The sequence below is a fragment of the Desmodus rotundus genome, chromosome 9, assembly GCF_022682495.2.
Source record: "Desmodus rotundus isolate HL8 chromosome 9, HLdesRot8A.1, whole genome shotgun sequence".
In the NCBI taxonomy this organism is placed as follows: domain Eukaryota; kingdom Metazoa; phylum Chordata; class Mammalia; order Chiroptera; family Phyllostomidae; genus Desmodus; species Desmodus rotundus.
The window spans coordinates 111,081,342-111,100,862 of NC_071395.1; the positions used below are offsets into that span (position 1 = coordinate 111,081,342).

General features: G+C 62.8%; 1 protein-coding gene across 4 annotated transcripts in view; it reads left to right on the forward strand.

The window, feature by feature from the left end:
- The window catches only part of SEPTIN9 (septin 9), a 130,451-nt gene that overhangs the window by 45,465 nt on the left and 65,465 nt on the right, over positions 1-19,521 (forward strand). The window contains exon 1 of one of the 4 annotated variants that reach the window (XM_045190158.3): positions 2,883-3,208. The exons of the other annotated variants lie outside the window; for them this stretch is intronic. Coding sequence (XP_045046093.2) covers positions 3,154-3,208 — 55 coding nt within the window. The 5' untranslated portion in view covers positions 2,883-3,153. Of the gene's footprint in view, positions 1-2,882; positions 3,209-19,521 lie in introns of those variants that run through there. 4 annotated transcript variants of the gene reach the window in all.

Below are 19,521 nucleotides of genomic sequence, written 5' to 3' on the forward strand. Positions count from 1 at the left end.
CAGGGTGCTGGCAGGGCTGCGCTCCCCCTTCAGGCCCGAGGGGAGAATCCTGCCTACCTCTCCTGGCTTCCGGGTCCCAAGGGTTCCTGGCTTGTGGCCACATCACTCCAGTGTCTGCCTCCGACTTCACGAGGCCCCTGCTTTGCATCTCTGTCTCCTCGGTGTTATAAGGACACTGGGTTCGGGTGAGGGCCTGACCTAATCCAAGGGGATCTTACCTGGAGATCCTTGTCTTTATGACTTTTGTGCAGACCCTCACAGCAAGTCAGGCCCCATCCTGAGATTCGGATGGACCTGGCTTTGGGGAGGGCGCATCCACTGCATGGTGGACCTGCGAGGCAGGCGGCCCCTCCGGTGGCCCTCTATTCCTACCTTCTCTCCTGGCCTCGGGGGACCGTGCCATCCCAGAAGGCAGAGGCCTTACGGTTGTATCTTTCTTGCCAAATTTCAGCTCATTTTCCTTCCCTGAGGCTGCTGCTGCTCATTTTATCTGCCCAGGGCCGCCGCCGGTGTCACTTGCTCAGCCCCCCGCCCTGCCTGCTTACGCCCTGGGAAAGGGGGGGTGGGGGCCCGCACCCCCCAACCGGGATCAGGCCTTGTTAAGCTCCTGGAGCCCCGGATTGGACACAGCCATCAGGAGGGATCAAAGGCTGGGGCATGATTAAAGGCTGGATGATTTAAGCCAAGAAGGAGAGGGCCAAGGAGCGACTGGCTTGTCTTTGGTTGGAGGAGGTAATTATTACTTGAAGGGTGGTGCCCAGCTGTTTCCCATCTCCGAGAACAGGGAAAAAAGAGGAAATAAATGATGTACAATTAGAGCAGCCGGTTAGATACAAGGGTGGACCGGGACGGCAGCGTGGCCGAGCACCAGCTGCAGTTTCTGGGGGGAATGCAGGCAAGCCCCTTACCTGGAGGCGTCCAGCCTGGCCCCAGAGGCCACAGTGGTTAGAGCAGAACAGGGCCGGAGGCAGGCGGCAGACTGGATGGGGTCTGGAGCAGTCCGCCAGCATGGGGCGCTTTCTGGCGTCCTAGGTCGACTCCCCCCTGCCATTGTCCTCTGGGTTCCCCTTGGGGAGCGTTTTGATGAGGCGTGCACCCTGGCTGGGCTCCCCAAGGAGATAAGCCCAAGTATATTTAGCTCCTCTGTGAATGGCCATGAAATAATGCACAATAAGCCGCCCCTATGCTAATCTGGCAGAGCCCGTGCCAGCCCTCGGGGACAACAATCACACGGGTGTGTCTACGCTCACCAGGTGATTTTTATGAAAACACTGGAGAATAATGCTGTGGCCCAGGCTGGAGGCCATCCAGGGCACCCCGCATCTTCCCAGGCGGCTGCGGCGTGAGGCTGTTTCTTTGGGGTTGGGAACCACCAACCTCCCAAAAATGGGGTGGGCAGGTGTCCCACGTGGTTGCACTGTTGAGCAGGCTCAGGTACTGGTGTTCAGACAAGAAATGCCCCGGCTGGTGTGGAAGACACCGGGGGCCGTTCCTGACAGTGGTGACTCTGCTTCTGAAACGCGGGCACCCGGGCCGAGGAGGGTGTGCGCGCCTCCGAGATGTCTGTGGTTTTGCAGCTCCCTGTCCACAAACTCACTTGGTTGAAAATAGTTCAAAATATCCAAAGCATGAGGGAGGGAGTGGCTGCTTTCCTTAAAAAGGAAGAACTCAGTTCTATCTGCTGGAAAAGCCCACCCAACCTGGTGCATTGTCAGCAAGAGGCCCCCAGGGGTGGGGAGGCAGGCGGGCCTCAGCATCCCCTGCAGTCAGAACTGGGGGGGCGAGGTGGGGCGTGGCAGTGACCAACCTGAGAACTAGGAGGAACTCTGGGCACTCCACACTGCCCACCAGCTCCGAGTGTTGTATTCTCTGTGAATTCTCCCACTGACCCCCCGCCCCCGACGTTGGGTAGAGGCCATGGTCTAAGGGAGTGAGGGTGAGCAGGCAGGAGTGTCCAAGAGGCTCCCCCCACCCAGATGTCAGTTCCAGACCTGGATGGCCCTTCCTGGGGACAGGATCCTGTTGCTTCCCAAGTTCCAACCCATCCCCTCGTCCTCAGCCCCTAGGACCTGCTGGCCTGGTAGGTAATAGGGTTTAATCAATGTTTGTTGAAGGGATAGGGATGTGTAGATGTTAACTGCCCTAGAGCTTAGGGGCCCAGACCCGGAGGGGAGCAGGAGCACCCTCCCTCCCGGCCCTGCCCCGCAGCCTCCTTCCTAATCTTAACTCCTTATCTAATAACTACGTGAGACCAGGTCTGTGCTCTGGCTTCCAAAAGCCGCTTGTTGTGGAGGGTAGGGGGAGTACACTTCCCTGGCTCTTCTGAAAGGGCTCTCTCCATCCTTGCCTCAAGCGCCCGCTGGGCCAGCGCCTTCTGTCATCTGTCCCCGCGGGCGCAGCAGCGACCCCGAGTGGAAGCGTGGGGGTGGGGAGTTGCTGAAGGGGGGTCCCCCCTCCGGGCCACGTGACGCTTGCGCTAGCCCCTCGGCTCTTCGCCAACAACAGGCTGGGATCCTGCGGGCAGCCAGCCCGAGCGCTTAACCCTTGCAGGCGCTGAGCGCGGGAAGGCAAAGGCAGCCAACTTTGTTTGCTTGCGTAAATAAAACCTCCCGCAGAAGGAACTCTGCGCCCCAGGGAAGGGGAATGATGTCTTCCCTCCCACCCCCCTCGGCACCGCCCCCACGACTCCACATCCGCCCACATCTGGCCTCAGCAGGGCGTTGGGGGAAGGGGGCTGGCCTAGTGCACCGCTGACCCCTGGGCGTGGGCCGGTGGGGGCGCAGGGAGGCACTCGGGTCGGGCGCCCAGGACTCGGGCTGTCCCTCGGTGGCATCTCTCGCCCCAGCCCCCCAGGTCCCAGCCTTGACAGGCGGGCGGAGCAGCCAGTGGAGCCCAGGAGGCCGGGCCACAGTGTGGGGAACCTGATCCGCCCAGGAGGCGGGGGCGGAGCGGGGCGGGGGCGCCAGGAGCGGGAGGCCGGCGCCTGCCCGCCTCCCCCATTCATTCAGCAGAGCCCGGGGGCCGAGGGGCTCCGCGGCCAGCTCTCCTCGGCAGGACCTCGGGCGCGGCGCCCCAGCCAGCACGCAGGGCCGGGCCGGCCGGGGCGCTTCCTCGCCGCTGCCGCCTTGCGCGTCGCGCTGCCCGCGAACCACCATGTCCGACCCCGCGGTCAACGCGCAGCTGGACGGGATCATCTCGGACTTCGAAGGTGGGTGGGTGCCCCCGGCCGGCCACAGGAGTGCTCGGGCTGGACGGGTGCACGGAGGGGGAGGCGGGACCCCCGAGGGGGCACCCTCCAGCTGCGCGGCCCCTGCCCCGCCCCGCGTCGCCTACGCAGAGGACCCAGTGTGGGGACAGCTGCCGCCTGGGTTTCCTTCCTTTTATTGTTTGTGCGCGCTGAGCGACAACAACCTCCTCGAGGGCTCACGGGGCTTCCTCGTAACACCAGGCGGCGGGCGTGCAGTTTCCCTCTGGGCTGTTGCTCAGCCCCCTCCCTCCGGTACTCTGGTGGGCCTTCGAAGGCCACTCAGCCCTGCCGCGGGTCAGGGGAGTTGGGGAGTTGGTTACCCGCCCCCAGCCGGGGAGGACAAGCCCCTCCCCCACGCCCGTTTCGTCCTGGGCTGAGCTGAATCTGTCTGGGGCGGGCCACCGAGTGGACACCGTGAGGTCTTGGGCAGGGTGCCCCGTTATCTCCCACGCAGGCCGGGGGACATCCTCAGCCACCTCCCACAGTCCGGCAGCGTGGGGAAGAGGCAGTCTGCGTGCGAGTAGGGAGTGCACTTGGGTCCCCTCTCCTCCTAGGGGTTTATGGAGTATGGAGAGGCTTGGCCCCTCATCCCGGCTTTGGGTGTGTGTGTGTGTGTGTGCGCGCGTGCACACTCTCCCGCTTTCGTGAGCCCTCGTGACCGCCTGCAGGCTCCGCGTCCTGGGGAGTAAATACAGCGGTCGGAAGGGAAGCTCACACAATAGTCTCCAGCACTTGGGGCCGGATTTGGAGGGGCGGGCCTGCCTCTGCTGGGACCTGGAACCCCCGCCCCGCCCCTCCCCTCAGAGGGGCTCCCAGGCAGCCCTGGGCAGAGCCCTCTGGTGGGCTGGTGTGGGGCAAGCTGGGCTGGAAGGAATTACAGACGGTCAGGTGCCAGGCTAAGCCCGGAGGTCCTCCTCCCTTCACAGGCAGAACCCGGCCCAGCCTCTGGGTGTCCGGAGTCTCACCTGCCCACCTGGGTTCAGCCCAGCTGGCCCTCCACAGCCGCTCCTCTCTCCACTGCCCCCCCCCAAAGGTCCGAGGGCGAGACTTAGCCCAACAGGAGAGGCTGCCCCCTTCAGGTTTGCCCAGGTGCTGGTGGTGGGATTTGTGAGGAAGAGTGGGGTTTGCTGGGTGCCTGGAGGCAGGGTGGGGAGGTGGCGCTCTGGGGCGGTGTGGTCCTACAGCTGTCACAGTTCATGCCATGTGGACCCTCTGTGCCTCTGCCTTGGGGCCGGTCCCCACCACAGAGCCACCCGGGCGGCTTCTTGACCCTCTACTTGAGTCGGAGACAGTGGCCTCCTGGAGACCATCCCAGGAAACAGTGGGCAGTCCTGTGACTTCAGGGTTGGGTTCTCACTGTTAGGGAGCCCCGGACCTGCGTCGTGTGCCCCGAAAAGTTCAAAGCCCTCCGAGGATGGGGGTTCAGGCACGAGAGCTCCCCAGCTTCCCGAGTGGAGGGGTGCCCGAGTGTGAGTCTACCAGGGCAGGGACCAGAAAGGCGGCCTGCCCAAGTGCCCTGGGGACTTGGAGTGGGGCTGGCTGTTGGGGACTGACAGCCTTGGGTGGAAGGACGTGGGGAAGGAGACGAGGGTAGGACCTGGAGCAACAGTGCCTGGTACGGGGCAGGCAAAGGTCACGGCTGGCTAAGCACAGACGCCATTATGGAGGAGGCGGACCTTGAGGGGAAGTGGGGACTTGATTTCTGGAGGCAGGAGGAGAGTGTTCCTGTCTGGTCAGGAAGGCAAGCAGGGGAGGCTGGAATAAGCTGGTCCGTTAAGGGGCTGGGGCATGAGGAGGGGCCGACTGGTGGCTGTGGAGGCCAGGAGTGCCACCGGGAGCCCGGATTGTCCTGGGGAGGCAGCCGGAGTAAGCAAGATCTATCCAGAGGAACACTGGTCTGTTTCTGGGGGCTGGTCAGGGGGCCTTGGCCACCGCCGCCTGCACGGTGAGGATTTCTGTAAGGCAGGGTGAAAGGGGCCAGGGAAGAGCTGCCACCTTCTCTGTATCTGCGTGACCACGACCGGTCATGTCTGAGGATGGAGGACCTGCTCCCTCACATCAATTGCCAGAGGATGGAGGCCCCAGGGGTGAGGTCTTAGACCCGGTGCCCCCGGGTGGTTTTCAGTCCCAGTAGACAGGCATCCTGCCACAAGGCCAAAGGGTGTTTCAGGGACGTTCGGGGGCTGTGGTGCTTTCCAGGCCAGAGCAGCATGCCCTGCAGGGCAGCTGGAGGCTCCCTGGGATGGAGGGTGGGGGGTGCTGGGGCCGGAGGGGCAGCTGCCCTGGGTGGGCGGGGTGTGTGTGGAGCAGGCACCTCACGTGCTGGGCACATCTGTCCCCTGCCCTGCGGGGCACCCACCTCTTTTTATCATCTTGTCCCTGGTCTGTGCCCGCCCCTTGAGGACCCGTACCTGAGCCTGAGATTAGTTCTGTCACCGAGGTGGCCCTGGGATTCAGCCTGTCTTCTCTTTTGGATGTGTCTGTCAAGTTCAGGCCCCGCCCCCGGGGACTGAGAGGGTGGCGGTGCCCTCCATAAACATGAACCTCCCGCACCCGCCTTGGCCTTCCCCTCCCCGATGATCTTGGGGCTCTGCGGCAAGCCCCCATGTAGGGGCCAGAATACTACTTTGTACTTTGCCATTGTGATTTTTTAGAGTCCCGTTCTCCACTTTTCCTGGGACAAACAGGCCTAGAGGTGGCCTCAGCGCCCGTCACTGCCAATATGATGGGGTGGTGGGAGGGGCGCCCCGCCCCCTCTCTGGCTGTGGGTCAGTGCAGGCACGGGCGGTTGGACGGTGGGTCCTTCAGGGAATGCAGGCCGAGCCCATTATCGCCCAGGTTGCCCCAGCTCCGGCCTTTGTGCAGCAAAAGCTGCCCTAGCGCCAGCTGTGGGCCCGCTTTCCCGGCAGTGTTTGTCGTAACCAGATTTGCACACGGAGAAAGAATCCGGAAAGCCCTTGATGTTTGCAGAAACCAGACCAGGCTCTCTGGTGCCAGAGCCATGCTGTCACCTAGAGGATGCCAGCCCTTCTGACCCCTCCGCTGTCTCCTCTAAGGACCCTCTGAGCAGGCTCCAGGCCCGACAGGAGATGGGGGCAGGGAGAGGGTCCCCTGGGCTGGGGCATGGTACTGTGCACAGGACGCCTCCCGGGATGATGGCCCTGCAGCTAAGAGCTCTCCTAGCGTCTGACAGCCACCGAAGCAGCACCGGCCTGGTGCACTTCCTGTCCCTCGGGGACATGGGACCAGGAGGGGCAGAGGTGCAGGGGCCAGGTAGCAGCAGCAGTTCTGTGATTGGCTTCTGGGCTGCGCTGAGGGTGGGGGGGCCGCAGAGGTGGGGGCAAGCATGGGACCGCCCACTCTGTGGAGCGACAGCCAGGCTTAGGAGGGCGAGCGCACACTGCCTTTGCATGCAGTGTGGATTGGGGCCGGCCTCAGTTTCCCCCTTGCTGAGAGGGGTTAGAAACACCTCTGACAGTTGTACAGCACTGAGCCCAGGTCCTGCTCTGGGGGCGTGGTGGGTGCTCTTGAGGGACGGGGGCGTGGATGCCTGAGTGTCCCGGTCAGGGGGACGGCATGTGTGCAGAGGGCTCAGGCAAGGGCCTGTCTGATGCCCCTGGGGACGAGGGGACCGTGCGGTCTGCCCTGCAGGGTCAGAGTGCCCACAGGGCCTGCCTGGGGTCCTGAGTCCGGCAGATACTCACATTCTCCCTGTCACAAAGGAGGCTGGGGTCCTGGGGTGCCTTCTCGGGGGATGTTGGCCCAGCCTTCTCTACCATGCCCTGCATGCCAGGGCATCACAGGTGGGTGGACCACGGGCTACCTACAGGGCTACATGGGGACAGTGACATGGGCTCGTGCTGGGTGACTTGCAGTAAGGACAGGGAGGCAGTCAGGCCACCTGCCTGAGGCTCTGCTGGCCCCCAGCCTTCCCAAGAGGCACTCGAGGCCGGGACCGGTGTTGGTGAGGAAGGACCGGTGTCCGGGAGGGAGTGCAGCCTGTCCAGCGGCCTGTTAGAGCCCTGATTGTGTGGGTGCGGAGCCTGGCGCCCAGCGAGGAGAGCGGTCCTGTCTCTGGCTGGGGGAGAGCTGTGTGTTTCTCGCTTCCACCGGTGCCAGTGAGCGCTGCAGCTCTGGCCCTCGAGGGCATGGGAGCCCCTGTGCCTGGAAAACAAACCCACCAGAGTTGTTGCCCCTGGGTCAGCAGCAGGCACAGTGCTGGCACATGGTGGGTACTTGCCTAGGCCTCATCTGTGGGGGAGGCTGCCCTGCTGGCCCCTGATGATGGAGGGTCACCAGGGGAAATATGGATGTGTAGACGGCGGGCTTGCTCTGTAGGAGTTGGGGGCTTCTCTGCCTGCTCACTGTGGCCTCCACTTACCCACTGGGAGGCCATAGCCCTCCTGTCCTGGTATGGCTGAGCAGAACGGGGTCCCTCCTCCTCTTTCTCCTTGCAGGCCCAGAGGTCAGGGGAGGTAACAGTCAGAGGTCAAGCCCCCCCACTTGGTTTCCCAGATGAATGCCCTAGGGTGGGTGGGCAGGCATTTTGCTCCGAGAGAGCCCCCTGGGGTACAGACCAGCACTGGGCTGGCTGTGGAGTCCCGGGTTCCAGGTTCAGGGGATCCATGTTGGCCTTCAAACCCAGAAAGGAGCCCACCTCGCTGCCAGGCCCGAGCAGACGCTCCCCTCTGGTTTGGAGACCCCCGAGGGCAGGGCTGCACTGTGACTGAACAGCGGGCTGTGTGCAGTGGACCCGCCAAGACCTGGCGGTGTGTGTAGAGAGGGGGGGTGGGGAGCTCTGGGCAGCTGGGGCTCTGGTGGGAGCCACACCCCAGGAGGGTTCTTTTTTTTTTTTTTTTTTTTTTTTTTTTGATTCATCCCAGAAACCCAGCCGGGAAAGGAGTTCCTAGGCCTTGTCTTGACAAAGCCACTGAGGAAAAATGGTCAGACGGTGGCTTTCTTTCCAAAGCCCTCTCGGATTTTTCCCAAATTTGGAGGCTCTCTGAGTTGCGTGTGAAGCCGAACCCTCTGGAGCTCTCTGGAGAACGGTCCCAGAAGCCTGAGGAGACGCAGGCCGGCAGACACTGCTGGCGCCCGGGGCATTTCTGGGCTCGGGCTGTTTGGTTTGGTCTGGACGGAGCCCGAGCCTCTGCTCTGCCGGGGCCAGGACACGTCCTAGAAACTCCAAGTTTGTTGTCATTTTTAAAATGCTGCCAATGTCCGGAAATTTAGGGGGAGGTACCAGAGGAGGGGGGGGCCTTGATTGGGGGTGGGAGAGAATGCACACAGCCAGCCCCCCACGCCCACCCGGCGCTGTCTAGAGCTGGGTGAGAACAGGAGGCTATGGGGGGGCAGGAGCCTGGGGTCAGGCTCTGACCTGCCTCTTTCTTCCTTGTGCTTGTCTGCGTCCAGTCTTGTTCCCGAGTCCCTGAGGCCCCTGCAGTCCCCGGCCCCGTCTCCCCCGGGTCCCAGGGCCAGCTGGGGAAGCCAGTGCTGGCCCCTGTTGCAAAATCCAGAAAACCAAGGGGCCCGGCCTTAAACTCATTAGTGTGCCCCCCCCCCCCCCCCCCGCCCCGGCTTAGAGCTTCCTGTGTCCCTGTCCCCAAGGCCAGGTCAAACACATGGAGTAGTGACCTGGGAGCCTGGTGAAGTGGGGAAGGGGAGGCAGGCCCGGTGTTCCCCCACCCCCCTCCTTTCCTGGGGCTGTAGCATCAAGGGACCATCTGACTAGGGGTTCCATGATGGTTGTTCCCTGGGTGTGGATGGGGTGAGGGCCTCAGGCCTGCTCCTGCAGGGGATAGGGTGGGGGAGGCAGCTGTGTCTGTTGTGCAGCCTGTTCTTATTTTGACCAACCAGGGGATTCCTGGGGACTGGTTTCCTCTTCCTCACTCCACACGGAGGGGTTGGAGCTCCCAGCCCTGGGCAGCTGGTATCAGGTGGTCTCCTGATTACGTGATTCTGAGTCCAGCACCCACCACCCCCGCCCCGCCCCGCCCCGCCCCCACAGCCTCTCCCTGCCCTGCCAGGTGTGGGGCAGCGCTGCCTATGATGGCCATCTTTGCTGCTGGTCTTCCCGCTGTCCCCAGGTCAGGGTGGGGGGTCCATGCGCCTCCTTGTGGGTAGCCACAGCTGAGGGTCCCCCAGGGGTGAGGAAGGGGGGCCCCTGGACCACTGACAGCCCCTGATCTGCCTGCGGGAGGTAACCTGAGGGGCCCTTCTCATCTTTCTTTTTGGTGGGAAGAGAGCCGAGCCCCCAGCAGGGTGAGCCTGCTGTAGGTCCAGGCCTCTGCTGTCACCCCTCCCCAGGCACTCCTGGGGGGCTGGAGATGCTGTGGCATGACCATCCAAGGCCAGCGGCCTGGTGGATCTGCATGGTCTCCCAGGCAGGGTCTCATCCTGTGCCCGCCGGCTCCTCCCTGGGTGCGGGAAGCTGTCTCTGAGCGGGCGGCGTGACCTGTTGTCCACATGGAGGAGCGGCTTCCCTGAGAGGCCAGGCCCCTGCCCACTGTCCCCCACTGAAAGTGTCAGGGAGGTGTGCTCGGGGAGGCGGCTGGGTTTGGGTTTTTCCCTTCAGTTCTGGTGCCGGGGCCGGCTGTCCTCTGGTGGGCCAGGGGATCGTGGGGTGGGAGAGGCAGTCGGCTCACCTGTTTGTTCAACAGCTCTCGGTGGTCCTGAGGGTCTGGGCAGGAGCCCAGGAGAGGGGTAGGCTGGGCAGGGCTTCCTGGAGGACAGGGCACCTGAGCAGAGTCCTGGCAGGGTCTCCAGGCAGGTGATGCTGGCTGCTCCTTTTGCAGTTTCCGCCAACTCGTCCTCGGTTTGGGAGACCCTGTTGTGCCTGTACCTGGCCCAGGAACCCTCAGGAGGTGGGGAAAGCGGGCTGTGCTTGCAATCATAGGTGAGGAGCTTGAAGAGGATCCAGGCTCCATATTGCCTCCCTGGAGGGCCTTGGGTGGTGGTGAATAACCCAGGTGGGAGAGAGGCCCCAGGAGGAGCCGGCTTGCCTTACCCCTGGCCTCCACCAGCAAACCTCAGGAAGGGCTGCTTTGCTTTTCGCTAAACTGTAAAAGAAACCCTGGGCAGGCCTGGGGTCCCTTGGGGGGGAGGTGGGGAAGGTGACCATTCATTCCTACCTTTGCAGGCCCTGCAGGGAGGCGGTGGGAGGTGGGAGGCAGAGCTGTGTCCCCTCCCTGCGGGGTTGCTGCCCTCATCCCAGGTCCTGGCTCGGGGGAAACCCCAGCATTGGGGCAAAAGGAGCAATGGGGACTCTGGGGAGGGACTCAAATATTTACATTTCTCCTAATATTTACGTGACAAAGTCAGGCCCCTGCACTCAACTGTCCTGCAGCCAGCTGTCAGCCTCTGGCCAACCCGCCCCCCCCCCCCCCCGCCCCCCGCATTCTTCTTCTCTGACCCAAGTCCAGGCCCTCCAGCTGTTCCCCCTTCACTCCCAGGCACTTCCTCTGACCAAGCTGGCTCTTCTTCTTCATAACTCTCTCCTTTGTTGAGTGCCTACTATGTGCCAGGCACTGGGCTGGGCACTTTGTCCTCCTGAGGCCAGCAAGGTGGCCAGGGCCCTAGGCTCACTCGGGCCACAGCTGGCCCGAGGCCGCACGGGAAGGCAGACTGCAGGTCCTCCCGGCCCGGTACCTGCACTGCCCATCACCCTTACTGCGGAGCCCTGCCCCCCTGCTGCCGCCTCACACTGGATGACCCTGCCTGGCTGAGAGTCTCAGTCTGCTTGTCAGTGGTGGGTTTGGGGGGGCTGCCTCTGCCCCATCCCGATGACTGTGTCTGCAAACAGCTTGCAGGGTGGCTGGGGGTTTGGGGGGGTAGGTGTGGACTGGTGAGGAAGCCTGCTCTCTGCTTCTGAGTCCAGCTTTTAGGGGCCGGGCTGGGAGCCTGGGGCCACAGTGAGCATGCTGGCTCAGATCCGGCCCCACCCTCGCTCACACTGTGACCTTGGGTGAGTCTTTAGCTTTTCTGCCTTAGTTTCCCATCTGTAAAGTGGGAATGAGAATAAAAGTCACTGTTTTCAGGTGGTCATGGCAACTGAACGCACTAACGTAACAGTAGCCCTTAGAACAGGGCCCAGCACACAGTAAGCACTCACTAAATGCTGACTAGTCAAGATCCAAGGAAGGAACACTGTTTTGATGAGCAGGGCGTGCAGGGCGGGGTCCCAGGCCCTGGTGGGGAAGGAGGCTGTCTTATCTGCTTGGACTGCCATAACAAGAGGCCTTTGACTGAGGGGCTTAAGCGCTAGACACTGAGATCTCAGTTCTGGAGGCTAGAAGTTCAAGATCAAGGAGCCAGCAGCCTGGTGTTTGGCGAGGGCTCGAACATGCTATCTTCCTGCCGCGTCCTCACAGGGCAGAGGGGTCCTTTTCGGGAGGGTACTGACCGGTGTGTGAGGGCTCCACCCTCGTGTCCTAAGCCCCTCCCAACAGCCCCATCTCCTAACACTATGGCGTGGGGGGTTAGGATTCAATGTAGGAATTTGTGGGCACCCAAATACTTCATCTGTGGCAGGGACAACGTGAATAAGCCTTGTCCCTGCCCTCGGGAGGAGTGAGGAGACGCCAGTGGCGGCGGGGGGCTGGCAGGGGGCTGGCAGGGTTCCCGGATGCCAGCCTGCGCCCCTGTCCTGCCCTGTTCTGTGGCAGGCGACTTTTATCGTGTGTTACTGTGGAGGCCCTGGGCAGCTTGGACCTTCTCTGCCTGATGTAAACACAGTGTGGCCCTGGGCCAGGTTTGGGGACCTTGTGACCCACACCCCCCCCATCCCAGGGGCCTCTGCCCCCAGCATTGTCCAGTGTGTCCTTCCACTGTGGGGCTGACCTGGGAGCTGAGGGAGGCGGCTGAGGCTGGGTGTCGACCTTGACCTAGGGTGGCTCTGCAGAAGGTGAGGGCGGCGGGGCTGTGGAGCTGGCCGCTCCAAGGTCCCTGGCCAGGGCTGTCCCCTGAAGGGCTTGTGCTTTTGGATTTCTTCTTACAGGATTCTCAGGGGGGGTGGGGTAGGGACCAGTGGTTCCCACCGCTGCCCCTCAGACACGCCCTGGCTGCTGGGCCCCCCCAGCCCTCCCGGAACCAGAACCTCCAAAGGCAGGGAGGGGCGGGCAGCTACTCTGACCAAACTACAGGAATGGTTCTGGTCAACAGTCAGAGCCAAGAACGATCTGGAACCAGAACTTTAGAACCACCAGGAGCTTAGGGACGGGTGCAAGGACGTGCAGTGAGTGGAGCTGCTCCGACGAGAGGAGCTCCTGCGTTTACAAATGCAGAGCCTCGTCCACAGCGACAGGGCTGGAGGGACATTCGCGGTAACCCTGGTGGTGGGGGCTGGGCCCTGGACTCAGAGCCGCTTTTCCCCGAGGCCTGCTCTGTTGTGCAAATTCTCTCTGATGCACATCAGTTGCTTTCAGAATTCGAAGAGCGATATATTGATAATTATGTTTGAAAGTTCATTGTCCAAAAGAAAGACAACACAGCCAACCCAGTCTCCTGGGTTCCTGCTGGCATTTTCAGCTCCCGGATGGGGTGCAGAGTGGGGTGAAGGCCGCTGGGAGCCCCGTCCGCAGGCTCTGCCAGCGGCTGCATTTTCGGCCACGGAGGAATGTGACCAGAGCCGAGGTCCCTGACCTCTGCCCAGGAGGGAGGCCGGCTGGCCTGCCCTGGCCCGCCCTGGCGGGGCCCGCAGCTCTGCTGGGGGCTGGGGTTGCTGGGCCCGGTTGTTTCGGGACCAAACGCAGAGCATGGAGCTGGTGCAGATCTCAAAATGGCTCTGTGTCCGAGCTGCAGGGATCTTTCAGTCCGGCCTTTCCTGGAATTCCCCAGGAGCCCGAGGCCACGGGCCCTCTGCCTGGCTCAGTGGGGTGTAGGTGGCCCTTGTGACAATTCCGAGCCTCTCCCTGGCCGCCCCCGCAGCTCTGGGCTGTCTGCAGAGCTTCCCCAGCCCTCCCACACTGAGCAGTTCTGCTGAGGACAACTTGAGGAAAATTCTCCATTTTTAGTTAAGAACAGGTCCCCTGCCTGCAGCCTCCTTTCCTGCAGGCTCTTTCTCTGGCCCCTGACACTTCCCACAGAGGGGCCTTCAGGCTGGGTGCTGGGTGGGTGGGGACCCTGGCTGGTTTCTGGGCTTGGTCCTCTCCTGGCCCCATGTGCCCGGCAGCTGGTGGCCAGGAAGGGCCTGGCTGCCTCGGGGCTTCACCAGGTGGGAGGTGGGGACTGGCCACCTGGGCCTGTGTGGCCGGCAGGCATGTCGGAGGTGACTGGGCTGAGTTGGGGCGCTGGGCGGAGTGGGAGGAGGGTCTCCCAGGGGCTCTGTCACGGAGGGTTTGGACTTCATTGCAAACAGTTCTCATTTCCTCCCTCTCCCACAGCCATAAGCTGAATTGAGGGGTTGTGTGTTTATGGGATCTGGTCCTGAAGGGGGTCGTTTATCTGTCTACCTGCGGCCCAGCAGGCAGGTGGCCGAAAGGGCCACATACCACCCGCACCAGAGGCCTTTTCCCTCTTGGAAAGAACAGCAGGGAAGATGCCTTACAGGGTCCCAGTTAAGTCCGGTCACCCCCCGAGGAGGCTGGGGCCCAATGCCCACCCTGCCCAGCGGCAGGGTCCACTCTGTCCGTCGGGAGGGCATTTTCCCTGAAACCACAGACAAGCCCTCGGAGGCTCAAAGAACAAGCCTGAAAAGAGGGAAGAGTGCATAGGTCGCTGCCTGGAAGCCGGGATGGGTCCCGGGACGTAGAACTGGTGTGTGTAGTCAGTTCAGGGGACGCTGTTGGGGCCTGAGGGGTGGGAGGCTTGGGGGGAGAAAGGAAGGGCTGGGTCAGCAGGGAGTCAAGGAGCGGCGGGCTTTCCCGTGGCCACCGCAATCGAGTACTGCAACTGGGGAGCTTAAAGCACAGGTCCGCAGGCTGGAAGGCGGATATCGAGGCGTCGGCAGGGTCGGTTCCTGCTGGAGGCTCGAGGGGCAGTCTGTTCCACGTGTCTCCCCTGCCGTCAGGGGGCGGCTGTCCATTCTTGGCGATCCTTGGCTCGCGACACGTCCCTCCAGTCTCTGCCTCTGTCTCCAGGTGCCTTCTCCCTGTGTTCTGCTCTGTTCCCTGTGAGGTCGCCCACTGGATGTAGCACCCACCCTAAACCCAGGATGATCTCCGCTCGCGATTCTTAATCATGTCTGCAAAGACCCGCTTTCCACGTGAGGTCGCATTCTCAGGTCCTGGGAGTGAGGACCCGGGTGCATCTTTCTGGGGCCGCTCATCAGTCCCCTGCAGAGTGCTCGCGGCCTGGGGCGAGTGGGTGGGGCGCTGGGTGGGGCGCAAGGCCAGGCTTGGGCGTCCCTGTGGTGTGGCTGGGAGCGGTCATCGGTTTCCTGGGCTGTGTGGGCTCCTCATCTGTGTGCTTGCCCCGTCCTACATCCCGGACGAGGGTCCACGTCCTGATGTGGGGGGGGGTGCTGTCCCTGCGGCTTGCTCTCGGCAAGTTCATGAGCGGGACACAGAGTCAAACACCCGTCCTTGCTGTGGACACATTGCTGTCACCTCCTGCACCTGCCTGACCCCTGGGGCTCAGGAGGGGGTGGCATGGCTGGGCCTCTGTGTCTAGAGCTCACCTTCCCTCAGAGGCAGGCTCTCCCCTGCATTCCAACTGGGCTCCTTTGTCCCCCCTGCTCTTGGCCCATGTGGGTCTGGAAAGCCTGTTGGGCTTCAGTGTGGGGACCTTGCAGTCCACTCCAGCCGGGAGGCCAAGCGGGCTCGGTTCAGGTTCCAAGGTGTTCTCCCCAGGCCTGGGCGGGCATGTGAGCTTCACACCAGCTTCTGGCAAGAGCCCCAGAAAGCCTCGGCCCCTCTGGTGGATGTGTCCCTGCTCTCTGGACGATACCTTCTGGAACCCTCTCTGTGTCCAGCTCCAGTCTCTCCCACACAGCAAACCTAGCTCCGCCTTTTAGATTTCTGTGCACCCCCTTCTTTGCCAAACCCCTCATGCCCTTGAGAACAGAAGCAGGGCTAGACCCTTAGGGTCAGCAGAACCTGAACCACGAGCCAGTCACAGTGTGTGCAGGGCCTAGTGGTCACCGAGGCTCCGCCCTCCCGCCAGCCTGGCCTGGCCAGTTTTGGGTCCTGCTGTCATGAGTCTCCCCCAGTACCCGCCACTCCTCCATTCCTCGGGAGGCGTGGGACGCAGCTGGACTCCTGGGTGCCGCTCTGACCGGGGCCTGACCGAAGCCTGAACTCTGCTCCCTGGGGTCACTGTCCCCTGTAATTAGGCCATAGCTCATATTGGCCAGGGCAGCGCCCACCTGCTGTCCACCCCCAGGCCACATCACAGAGAGCCCCATCTGTCCCTCTGGCATCCCTTGGCAGGTGGTGTGATTAAAGGAGGGTTCCACCTGGGCCAGGTGGCCCATGGTGTTAGGGTTTTGTTGGGGATTTTTTTTTTTTTTTTTTTTTTTTTTTGCATTCTTACAGTGCTTTTCCCCTGCCCTCCAGAGGTCAGTGGGGGAAGAAGGTGGGAGTGTCACTCTGCCTCCCCGGTGGACGGGCAGTGTCTGCCACCCCTGTGCACGGTCATTGTGGTAAGAACAGAGCCGCTGACCTGGCTGGCACCTTCCCCGGGGTCTCCAGTCCCACTGCACCCAGCTCAGGGGCTGACGGCCGAGAGAGAAAGGCTTGTCTGCAGCGTCTCTTATGGAAGGAGCGAGTCAATGGTTCTGGATGGTTCTGGCTCCGTGGGCCGGGGGTGGGGCGCTCTCAGGGAGCAGCACTCACCAGCCTGTGGGTTGGGGAGAAGGTGTGTTTGGGGAGCGGTGGATGGTGGGTGGAGGAGGGGGAAAGCAGCTCAGAAGTGAGTGGCCCCCTTGGTGGGGGGAGGGGCTCCCTAACGTGCGACCCCCAGAGCTGGGCCTGCAGTGTTGTGTTCTGAAGTCGGTCACCTCCCAGGGGCTGCCATTGATCAGGGAACCTTTGAGCCACCCCACGGAGGCCTGAAAGGTCATCTGTCCTCTGCTGGCCTCCAGCCCTGCTGTACCTCAGCCTCCTCCTTGGCCGCCTCCCACTGAGGTCCTGGTCCTGGCCCTTGTCCCCACCCTGGCATCCCCACCCTGGCCAGGAAACCCCTCCCTCCTTCCCTGCATCTCTGAGCCCTGCTACTCAGTCCTGTTCTCTTCGCAGGAAAGAGAGCCAGCCGTGGGTGTCGCTGTTGGGGGTGGGAGTGGGGGTGGCAAGACTGGCCCAAAACACATCCTTCCAAATGTGCCCACATCCCTGTCTCTTTAATTCAGTCAGGAAACGAGGAAGTCCAGCCCTTAGGGCGATTTCAAGTCTTCCTGGAAAGACCTGGTGTCCCCTGGACCAGGGGCAGGGCCTGGTGGCAGGCGCAGGGCCTGGTGGCAGGAGCAAGGGCCATCCATCCCGAAAGGTTGCCCTCTGAGGCGTGGGGCTTTCCACGCAGGGGCCTCAGACCCAGGAAGTGGCTCCCCCTCAGCGTTTATTGAGGCCTGGGGTGCGCTCTGCAGGCAGATTTGAAGCAGAGGTCGCTGCACCCCACCACGCCTGCTGGGGGCTCACCTGTGAGGTGGCTTCTGCTCTGGTGTGTAGCGGCTGGCAGCAGGAATGGACCCACTGGTGGTGGGGCGACCGGGTAACTTAGGGCCCCAATCGGGACACTCTTGGGAGTGAGAAGGGGGCCCTGAGTGAGGACAGTTGGTGGGCGGCACGTGAGGGCCCTTCGTCCCAGGCAGACGAAGGGGCAGCTTGGAAGCCAGTGGGGGGAGCAAGCAGCAGGAAGGGGCCCTGGACCCGCTGTGGAGCGGCAGGGGGTGGGCTGACGAGGGTGGGCGGGGCAGGCTCCTTCCTGCCAGGCCAAGTTCAACCCGGGGCACCCTTGTCCCCTTGTCAGCGCTGGTGAATCACAGCAGGAAGTGGCTTCGGGGTCCACAGGAGGCTGAGGAAGTTGAATGCAGACCTGCCCTCTGGTCTATGTTCTGCTGGTGCATTAATGCTCTCGGGCTGACGGAACAAAGTGCTGCACCCTGGGGGCCGGGGGGGCTTCGGACAGTGGAAACTGAGGCTCTCACAGAGCCCGGGGCGGCAGGTCCCAAGGCCAGGGTTCCAGGGCTGGCTCCTCCTAGGGGCTCCGAGGGAGAGCCTGTTCCAGCCCTGTCTCCCGCTTCAGGGGCTCCGGCCTCAATCCTGGGCGGTCCTTGGCGGATCACCGTGTGGCTCCCGTCTCTGCTCCGTAGCCAATGGCCTCCTCCCATGTGTCTTCCCCTGTGCTGTCTCCCTGGGGACCCCATCCTTGGACATGGGGCCCACCGTCCTGCAAGACAGTGTCGTCTCCACATCCTTACCTTAATCACACCTGCAAAGACCCTTTTCCTGAGGAAGGCCACTTTCACTGGTGCCAGAATCAGGGCTTAAACCTGGCATTTTGGGGGCCACTGTTCGACCAATGCCCTGCAGGCCGCATAGCAGATTCCGGAAGCTAATGTAAAAGAACTGGGCAGGACCTCCCATTTCGGGTGGACTAGATGGTGGGGCGAGGCTGGCGGGGCACTGCTGGCTGGGGCTGGTTCCACCTGTGTCCTCACTTGTCCAGGGAGAAAGTTACATCATGAATTTGGGGAGTAAGTTGAGGTCTGGGGTCCCGAGGGCAGCTGCTGACCACAGCCACTCTGGGCTTCCTGCCCATAGCCGGAGGTCCTGTCCTGAGTGGGGGCCGCAGATCGCTGGTTCTCCAGCCTTCGCACTCTCCTCACACCTGGGCATGTCGCTGGTGGGGAAGGGCTGCTGCGCCGCGGGCAGTGCGGGGGGTCTGCCTTTGGAGAGTGGCGCAGGCCCTCCTGCAGCCGGGGGAGGGAGGGGGCCATGTTTCCTTCGGCCCCACAGGCACATCGGGGCTGCTGCGTCTCGCATCGCCCATCCAGAGCCGGGGGGCCAGGGCCAGGGGCCAGGTTGGGGCTACAATGAGCAGAAAGGGCCTTTGGAGTGCCCGTGTCTCCCAGGCCTCGGCGAAGGCCGCTCCTCCTAACCTCCAAAGCCAGAGATAGTCATCAAAATAAATGGGGGGGGGTGACTCCCCTGGGCGTGGAGACCTCCAGGTAAGGGTCGGGAACACTACTGGCTGTCTCTGCACATCCCTCAGGGCTGCGTGGCGATGGGTCAGCTGGCTCCTCCTCTTCGGGGCCGGTGGCGGGGGGGGGGGGGGGGGGGGGCAGGCCAGACCCTTGGCAAGACTGTGCCAATTGATGGGAGGCTGGCCTCTGTCTGTCCGGCGGGCCCGGAGGAGGGCTGTGTGCACACTGCCCGAAAGCCTAGGCCTCCTTTAGCTGGTCACGTGGGCAGACAAGCCCTGGGCCGTGGCTCCCAGGCCCCGAGCTGGAGCCCGGGCCGCGGGGGCTGGCACCAGAAGTGGCCCTTCGGCAGCGTCTGGCCTCGGGAGGGAGGGTTTTGAATTTGAGCTGTGGGGGCAGGCGCCCTTCGTCCTCTCTTCCTTTATATGGACTTGGCCGATGCTGTTCAGCAAGCGCGTTTCTCCGCGGGAAGCCCAGGGCAGCCTGCTCGGCTCTGCTTCCCGACTCCCCTGTGCAGGCTCAGCCACAGTGGCTACTTTCAAGCCCTTCCTTTTGGACTGTTTTGCTTCCTGTGGGCACCCACTCCCACTTTCCCTATCCGCATCCTCCTCTCTGTTTGCAGCCTTCCTCCCCTACTGCCCCCTGAGCCACCCGCCTCCTCTGCTGGGCCCCCAGCAAGGATTCAGGTGCCAGGGGGTCCCTGGGGTCCCTGAGTGAGAGAGATAGGGAGGAGCTGGCCTGTGAGGTGCATCACCACGCATGTTACAGCGTGGTGGCCGTGGGCAGCTGGAGCTTGGCCCCACGCACCCCAGAGTTGTCCCCCCGGGGTGGGCTTGGGATGTTGACCCTCCGGTTACTGCCCGAGAGCTATGGGGGTGGGAGCAGTGTTACCCCTTCCCCGCCCCCCACCCCGTCTTACTGCCTGGGGCACCAGCTGGCCTCCCCGAGAGGCCCTGGGACAGAGGGGCAGATACTGGCTGTGGGGGTGGCAGACACAGGTCAGGCACGTGCAGCCTCGACCACCTATGTGTGGGGGTGACCCCGGGCACACGCACACACACGGGGTATACACACGCACGTGGTAATTACACCAACACCAATTTTTACACCAACATAAGAACTGCCGCACGGCCACCTCCTGCTTTGCTTTCTGTCTTCCCTGTTCAAACGCTGGACCCCGCTCTGCCTTTCCTGGTGCTCT